The sequence below is a fragment of the Acanthochromis polyacanthus genome, chromosome 13, assembly GCF_021347895.1.
Source record: "Acanthochromis polyacanthus isolate Apoly-LR-REF ecotype Palm Island chromosome 13, KAUST_Apoly_ChrSc, whole genome shotgun sequence".
Classification (NCBI taxonomy): Eukaryota; Metazoa; Chordata; class Actinopteri; family Pomacentridae; genus Acanthochromis; species Acanthochromis polyacanthus.
Window position 1 is genome coordinate 29,198,265 of NC_067125.1, and position 8,475 is coordinate 29,206,739.

The 8,475-nt window shown below is 38.6% G+C and overlaps 1 protein-coding gene across 1 annotated transcript; it reads left to right on the top strand.

Annotated features, from left to right (window-relative positions):
- The first annotated feature begins 1,931 nt into the window (after positions 1-1,931).
- Positions 1,932-7,496, top strand: fhdc4 (FH2 domain containing 4). The gene is made up of 11 exons (XM_051957718.1): positions 1,932-2,359; positions 3,298-3,359; positions 4,061-4,163; positions 4,295-4,380; positions 4,467-4,567; positions 4,675-4,745; positions 4,833-4,940; positions 5,053-5,123; positions 5,236-5,353; positions 5,449-5,613; positions 5,694-7,496. The coding sequence occupies exons 1-11, from the start codon at positions 1,994-1,996 to the stop codon at positions 6,975-6,977; spliced, it is 2,535 nt and encodes an 844-aa protein (XP_051813678.1). The 5' UTR covers positions 1,932-1,993; the 3' UTR covers positions 6,978-7,496.
- The last annotated feature ends 979 nt before the right edge of the window (positions 7,497-8,475 follow it).

Consider the following 8,475-nt stretch of genomic DNA (forward strand, 5'->3'; position numbering starts at 1 on the left):
TCACTTTAAGGTAATAATCTAAGATTTAGTACTTTCAATACAGTGCATTTTTCTTCCATTGTGTTTCCATGGAAGTATACTGATTCTGAGTTAGCTAATAGGAAGTGCACTTGGATGCTGAAAAAGCGAAACTAGATAGGTCCGATATTATTTTACAGGGTGGCTACAATTAGCTGAAATCATAAAACAGAAGAAAACATCAAACTCCTCTCCTTTCTTGTTAAACGGTACCCTTAATGAGTTTTGAGCTTATCTTAAAACGACACACAGCTTGTAGAGGTCGCATACTTGGCCTGGCAATGTTGAGTCATGTTGAGTCTTACTTACTGGCACTCCTTCCAGCCTTTCTTCAGAAATGGATAAGCCTGGAAGTGGCTCATTTTCGTGTAAGTCAGTTTTTAAAAATAGTGGAACCCAGCTGGACCACTGTTACACTATCCAAGAAAAAAAAACATGTTAAGAAATACATTAAAAGGGAAGGAATCTTAATATGAATAGGATTTATAATTAACTGCACTTGAATTACTTTGTATAGAGCTGATTTTACAAAATGCCTGACTCAGAAATGACAAGCAGATTTCTGGCAGGCTTTTATTAATTTTATTATTTGTATGTATTACGTAAAAAAAAAATAAGACACTTATAATCTGTTAAATTAGTGTCTGGGATTTTGTATAGCTAGGAAAGAGATCCCTCATTGTTCTTTAAATCTGCTTGAGACTCTTACTAAGTTTTCTCTCAGTATTAGATAAAAGATGAAAGAGTATCAAAAGATTTGCATACAAATATATTAAGGCATTAAAGCTTTCTTTGTCAGGGCTTATCATTTCTGAGTCACAGTGCTCACTGCTACCGATTGATTATCCTGCAAACACTTCAAGGACAGCATGGTCACCATCTTTACTGTTTTAAAAAAAGTTTCTGACACATTTTATTTTTTGTTTATTTATCCATTTAATGCTAATTTATATATTTTGCTGACAAAACCAAAGTGTGGCAATCCAGCCTTAAAAATGACTGTTTTTCTTGAGAGTATTATTTACTGGTTCACAATGGACTAGTGATATAAGCCTAGAAAGAAATCAATTGGCCTCCACTATCAGCCAGGATATTTAACATGCTGTCTACGAAGCCAGACTGCTCACAAAACGAGTTCATGACAGCAGGACTTCAGCTGACAAGCAAAAGAATCCCTGTAAATCCCAGGATTCCAAGGTAGGAAGGCGTGGGCTGTCATGACCATAAGTGAGCTACCTGGGCGTGTCGATTCCACCCAGGTAGTTTCGACACTTTCTTTTTGCTTTCTTCAGCTTGATGTCAGTCTTCGCTTTTGACGTTTTAACAACGGGACAATACAGACATTGAAAAAGGACTCTGATCATAAGGTTAGTTCTCTTTTTACTTCTGGAATTGTACTCAAAAATAGGGTTTCTCTGAAGTCTAAACAAGCCTTGTTGCAGCTGTTTAGAAATTATGATGGATTAATTAAGCAGAATAAGCACCAAACTTGTACAAGTTACTATCTAGCCTTTGTTATTTAAAGAGACTTTCAGTTCACACAGTTTACTAAATAGTCAAAACCAGTGAGGTACCAATGAACTTGATTCAAATTAACACACTGTGTAACTTTTACTTCATAGCTTATCATATGGTGACACTAACTTTAAGTATCATTACAGTAACTTCTGTATTGCTGTTCTAAAGTTACTCATAGACTGCAATGCTTTATTTATTGCTTAATATGGCGGCTCACTGTTGCAGTGTACATGTGAATATTTGTAACAGAGTCCACACCCGGCCCTATTTCTTTTAGTCTGAATGCATCATCCTAACTGACAAACCTCCAGGACAAAGAGCTGCACCACAGTTCATAGAAAAATAACAGTTCAGAACAGCTTCTGTTTCTCTGCAGATTATTAATGAGCATAAACACTGCCTTGATGAGTGGAACCATGCTTGAAACCCAAACCTGCTGAGAGGATCTTGTTGAAAGATGCAACCAGGAGGTCCACCCGCTCCACCACCACTACCACCACCTCCACCTCCACCCCCGCTACCTCCACGACCTCCTCCGCTACCTCCTCCACCTCCAGCCCCTGGCCTTTTCCCATCACTAAATGGCCCGGGCTTCGCCAAGGGACAGCGCCGGCGCTCCAGGATGCGCAATTTCAACTGGGAAACCCTTCCCAAGCAAAGTGTGATAGGAAAGCACAACATCTGGACAGCAGATAAGACTGATGGGGAATATGAGCTGGACACCGATCACATAGAGGAGTTGTTCAGTCACAAGCAGGTCCAGCAGCAACTCAAGACCCAGAATGTGAAGGGCCTGTCGACTCCAGCCACAGGAGGGGAAACGGTGAGTGCATCCAGCCAGAGTATGCAGCTGTCACACTTTATACATCACAGGAAATTTAGCCCCAAATGCTTGCATCAATAGATTCAAATGTCTTTGCTGCATAATGCTGAGATATGGAGACAATGTATTTTGACCTGGATTGATCTTTATTGGTGTACATTTAGTATAAACATCTGCACAGTGTTTCTCTCTCTTAAAATGTAAAGCCTCCATTGTGGCAAACTCTCTATTGGATGTGGATAAGGATCTCCTCTGTTAAACTCATTACCATAAATGACAATGCAAGTGATTTTTTAAAAAATGGGAATATATCTGATTCGAAATTTTCTCAACTCATGAGAGAATAAAATGGTAAAAAAAAAGAAAAGAAAAAAGTTTTATACTGCATTACATTACCAAAATCATAACGAAAAAATTATGTAATATGTTTATCAGAAACATTATGTATTGATGCACAGTAGCTCAATACAAGGGTGGAGTCTCGCTATTCTTTGTATCTGTTTGCTAAGGGAAGGTAATAGTCATCATACAGCACTAGTCTGTATAGTAACCCAAGTATGCTCTGTATTTTAGCTATTGTAATTAATAACCTGAATGTATTTACATTTATCTAATGGCATTTCTTCAGAGAAAACAACCAGAAGCAAAGAAGTTTGCATGTCTGTCTCTACCCTCTACCTATATCCTACTATTTTTAGATTAAAGTTCATTTGTTTAACGAATGTGTCTAAAAATCTCACACAAAATTAAAATTTTGACCTATGTACTTTTTTTTTTTTCAAAGAGTGACACTGAAAGAATGCTATCTTTTCTGTGAGTTGATTGTATTGAACAGTCAACTCACAGAAATCTCAACCTTTGGAATCCAGTGTCTCTTTAAAATTATCTTAGCAACGAGCAAACTGATAATTCAAGTCTGTGTCTGTTTGTATTTCCAGGTTTCCATCCTCAATTCCAAGAGGAGCATGAATATTGGAATTTTCCTAAAACAATTCAAGCGGTGAGTCAGTAGTAGAATAAGTAGTAGTAAGGTGTGATTGGTTTTACTCAATAATCCGTCTGTATTACAGTGTTAAACAACACAGGATGAGGCATACAGATATGTCTGTACCATGGCTGCATCACAAACCCTTGTGAGCCAACATGTCCTGGCAGGCCTCATCTGCACTGTCCTACAGCTCCAACAGGCCTAGGTGCCAACACCTCTCTGAAGTATTCAGTTCAGATCAGTTATTAGGAGGTGTTGTAAATGTATTGCCTAAGGTGACACAACTAATCGAACAGGAAATGGACAAACTAAAATATCCCTTTTAATAGTCTTAAACATCTGTCAGTAGACTACCATAAATATCACCAGCAGGACAATAGAATGTTTTTACATATATACTCTATCTATACATCTGAATGTGTTTCTCTCTTCATTCCAAACACTTGTATTTGGTCAAAGGATACTCCATCATGTTCATGTCCTGTACAGTATGAACTTTTCTGAGGACTGGAATCTGAAATGTTTTGATTACGCAAAGCACGTTGAGCAGGTAAAGGCTTGTTGGTGTCAGCAGCACAAGTTTTCTAAGCAAGCAAAAGTGTGGTCTTAACATAGAGAGACACTGCTCTCAACCTTAAACAAACACTTAAAACATTAAGGTAAGCTGTGGCTACTGAAATGAACCCTGTCTTTCTCTTTACCTCCATCCACAGTTCTTTAGAAGACCTGATTGAAGAAATTAAATCAGGAAGCAGTCACAGTTTTGGTCCTGGAAAACTGCGAGACTTGTGCAAGTTACTGCCAGATGACGGGGAGGTACTTGAGTCTGCTACTTATTTTCTTTCTTTTGTTTCACATAAATCCTACAGCCTTGTTACTTGTAACTTTACCCCATAGAAACGCAGTCTGTTTTATTGATTTGTTGCCTTTATTTTCCATGAATGCAGGTCAAGCAGCTGGTTAACTTTAAAGGCGACCACTCTGCTGTACCCGAAGCAGATCGTTTTATGCTCATGCTGGTCAAAATTCCTAGGTAAGCTACTTGAATGTAATTTCATCAGTTGCTTGTGCTAAATGAAACTTGTGGTTTACTAATGATGGAAACTTTGCATCTGTTAGTTATGAGAAGCGTCTGAGCAACTTGGTGCTGAAAGAGGAATTTTTCCCCCTCATGGAGGAAATGAAAGGATTAATTGGTACTTTGACAGCTGCTGGAAGAGGTATTGTTTTTCTGGATTTTAAATAGATTAGACTCAACATATATTGGGCAAAAATAGAGCTACAAGCTTATTTAGACTTGAAATTAACCACACATGTCTTCTTTTAGAGTTATTAGAGTCTGATCATCTTCATTCTATCATTCGTTTGGTACTGAAGACTGGAAATTACATGAATGCTGTGAGTATATACCATGTGATAGTGGAGTCTTTAAGGACTTTACTTTGTTTATGCATCATTGAACTCAGTATCTTTATTTGATTACAGGGCGGTTATGCAGGCAGTGCAATTGGCTTTCGGATGTCTTCTCTGCTGAAGCTAGTGGATACCAAAGCAAATAAACCAGGAATGAATCTTATGCATTATGTCGTGATGGTAAGTAGCTTTCATTAGGTTAATCTAATTGCAATGTAGAGTCAGTTTTTTCTGTATCTTAAGATGTGTTTGCAAAATGTGATTTCTCTGCAAACTTTTATATTCACTTCAGCAAGCCCAGAAGGCTGATATGGCCCTGCTGAATTTTCCAGACCAGCTCAAACATATAGAAGATGCAGCTAGGTAAATAACTTATGAAAAAAATCCTTGTGTATAGTACACTGTGTATATTTTAACCCTCTTTTTGTTTGCTGCGCCATGAGAATTAGTTTTTATTTCCTGTTTTTTTTTTTAGAATGAACAAAGGTGACATTGAAGCCGAGTTTAAAAGACAGATGAAGAAAGTACAAGATGCCAAAACAAACACCTTGAAGCATGAAGACCTGAAGGTACAAATGGAGGATTTTCTCAAGGTGAGAAATTGTTTTTTTACCTGCAATTTATCCCAGTTTGTGTGAATTTTGATAATGGATTCATGTTCTAATGTCATGAATTTGGCTCCAATTAGGAAGCAGAGGTTTGTTTGACTGAAATAGAGACTGAGCTTCAGGAACTGCAGTCAATAAGTGATTCTGTGGCAGAGTACTTCTGTGAGGACCCCACGAAGTTCAAACTGGAGGAGTGTTGCTCTGTTTTCAACTCCTTTTGTGAGAAATTCATGCGGGCCATGCAGGTGAGCCTGTGTACATGGAATGTTCCTTCGCTAAGCTAAAAATTCTCTCATTGCTCCATTAACCATGTGACTTTCTGCAGGAAAACAAGGCTAGAGAGATGGCCGAGGTGAAACGGAGACAGAGGGACAGATTACAAAATGCAGCCAAGCGCAGGTCCACAGCTACCTGCTCCAGCAGAGACAAGGAAATGGATGGTGTTGCATTAGAGTCTGTACTACAGAATTTCCTCACCAATCGCAACTCTAGGAGGAGATCTGGGAGGCCCTCATCGACATTTGGAAGCCCCACTAGTGGCAGCCCTAATAATGGGAGCCTGTCAGAAATTACGTCTCAAGCCAACCTCCTAACTGGAAACCAAAATCATGGAGGCTCCTTTGCATTTAAAGTCAGGGAGATGGGCAGAAAAGAGTGGAATTCAGTAGATGAACTCACAGAGGACTCTTCATTTAAGAAAGATCAGTCAAATATCGAGGACAATAAAGCAAAAAGTGACATTTCTCACAAAGATGAGATGAAAACGTCTAGAAAAGAGGACCCTAGAGGATCTACACACCCAGCCAAAAGGACCGGTAGCATTGCCTCTGTAGGCAGATCTTTCTCAGCCACCACTGACGACGAGGAAGATCTGCAAGACAATAATGAGGAAGAGGCCCAAAAGTTACGTGAAGCATCTAAAAAAGTTTTGCATTTTCAGAACAGCCGTGGCAGTGTCTCATCTGCCGACTACTCTCTGGAAAGTCAGAAATCTCCCTGTGCAAAAAAGACTTTGCCTCGTCAGCTCACTTTTGATGAGCATACGGAGGGGTATCCTGGAAAGCAAAACGATGAGGATATGCTTCAATTTTTGTTTAATCCTCAGTCCTCATCAAAACGCAACCTCGGCCGCCGGCATACTCTGCCGACCAAAGTCCCAAAAACTGAGGAGGACGAGGATAATGTGTGGACTCAGCCTCCAGTCATAACTCCAAATCCTGCAGCAGAAAAACAAGGGACACTATTAGGAGACACGGCTGGACACGTTCCTTCAAAACCAGTGTTTGATTTTACTAAAACTTCTCACAACTTTCAAAAGTCTGGTGCTCAAAACCAGAATTCTCCATCAGCAGAAAAGAAAAGTAAGCCAGCTGTTTCTTTAGCCCATGGACAAGATGGAGGGTTTCTGGAACAAAAACAAGAGGGCAAACCAGTGGAGCCTGCAGGCAACAACCTGCAGTTAAATAGTGAAAATATTCCACCTCGGAGTTTGTGGTTTAAGACTGAGACATCTGGGCTATTTTTTAGCTTTTTCAAACGGCTTGGAGATATGAGCAAACTGCAAAATAGCAAGGAAGCAACCCAGAAAGGCACTGATTCTAGTGTGTAGGCTCTGAAATATATTTCTAAATTTATGAAATACATTATGTGTATAAATTTAAAGCTCACGTAACTTTAGTGTTACTTGCAGTTAGCATATAAACGATGCGTTATAGCTGACAGTCATGATGATGATATAGTGTTGTCTTTAATGTTAATTTTGTGACATGAAAACCAAATAAGGAGATTAAGAATAAGGAGGAGATTTTAGGAAATGGTTGGAGAATGTCTTGTTGTTGTGGAAAGACTTTTGTATGTTATACCACTAGATGGCAGAATAACAGAGCTGAAAATGGAGGTGTTCATTTTCAAATAATCCGTATGTCTATTTAAGAAAAGAAAGATGGTCATATCCATGGTAAAACATTTTGTCTTCATCTTTTATGCATGCATAATAATATTCTATTGATAACATTTAAAAGTTGGACAAAATAGTTTATACAGTGTAGGTGTTATATGTCAGATTTAAACCTTGTAGAATGTACTGAGAAAGTGAATAAGTGTAGAATGTGGAGATAAGGCAGCAGAAAGAAATCTAATGGTATTGAAATCTTGCTTTGGTTGTTATTTTTTACACTAGTACTTGCTTGTACTGTATATACAGTGTTCATGCTTTTCTGTTGTATATTGAAAAATATATTTGCAGTCTCATTCTTGGTTGTCCTCGACTCTTGTTGTCACAAGCACATCAAAAATGCACAAGACTGTGGTTGCTTTCAGGGTCTTACTCAATTCAGCCATTGTTCTGGTCTTAAATGGGTCAGTGTTACAAAGGCAGCCTGTATCTGAGCAGAGCTGAACCATGGATGGTCCATGGCAAAGTGAAGGGTGCTGATCCTAAATTAACTTGAGAAGAGATTACCATGGTTGAAAGGCCAACAACCGGTGGCTGATTATGATGGAAAACACCAGCTTTCAGCACAGTCAGACACAGCCCCAATATCCCCATTAGCTAGGATCAGAGGCAAGGGGTCAGTGAGCTTGTGCCAATACAACTAACAGTTCATAATGTTAGTTTAACTTTTGGCATCTCTTGGCAGTAGATATTAGAGTTACAGCGTTAGTTCTGGTACTGTGTCAGGCTGTCTGAGTCTGTGACCTCTTTAGTGTTCGCATTTAAAAGCCAACTGGAGCAATCTAATGCATTTTCATGTTTCTTTATGTTTAAATATTTTTTAGATTGAAATGCGTGGTCACTGAAAATACAGAGATGTGATGTAAGTTGTGACTTGCCTGATTGTTCTATTGCATGTATCAATATCTAGTCATGGTGAATAAATGAGTCTCATGATGTAGAGAAAAGAATCACTGGATTGTCCAGGTACCTCTACTTTCCACCACATATAGATTCCTTTATATTCCCAAAGACAAAAAAACAAATCAAAAACAATTCTATATTTCTACAGCTCTACAATTGTTGTAATATTTGATGACACTGCATACATTAGAACTATCTGTACTTCACCTGAAATAGGTATCTGCTCCACTGATCATAACAATTTTCACTT

Coding starts and splice junctions, on each gene's coding strand:
- fhdc4 (XM_051957718.1), top strand. CDS start 1,994: ATGCAACCAGGAGGTCCACCCGCTCCACCACCACTACCACCACCTCCA. Junction 4,568..4,674: donor TTTGACAGCTGCTGGAAGAG/GTATTGTTTTTC, acceptor GTCTTCTTTTAG/AGTTATTAGAGTCTGATCAT. Junction 4,746..4,832: donor CTGGAAATTACATGAATGCT/GTGAGTATATAC, acceptor ATTTGATTACAG/GGCGGTTATGCAGGCAGTGC.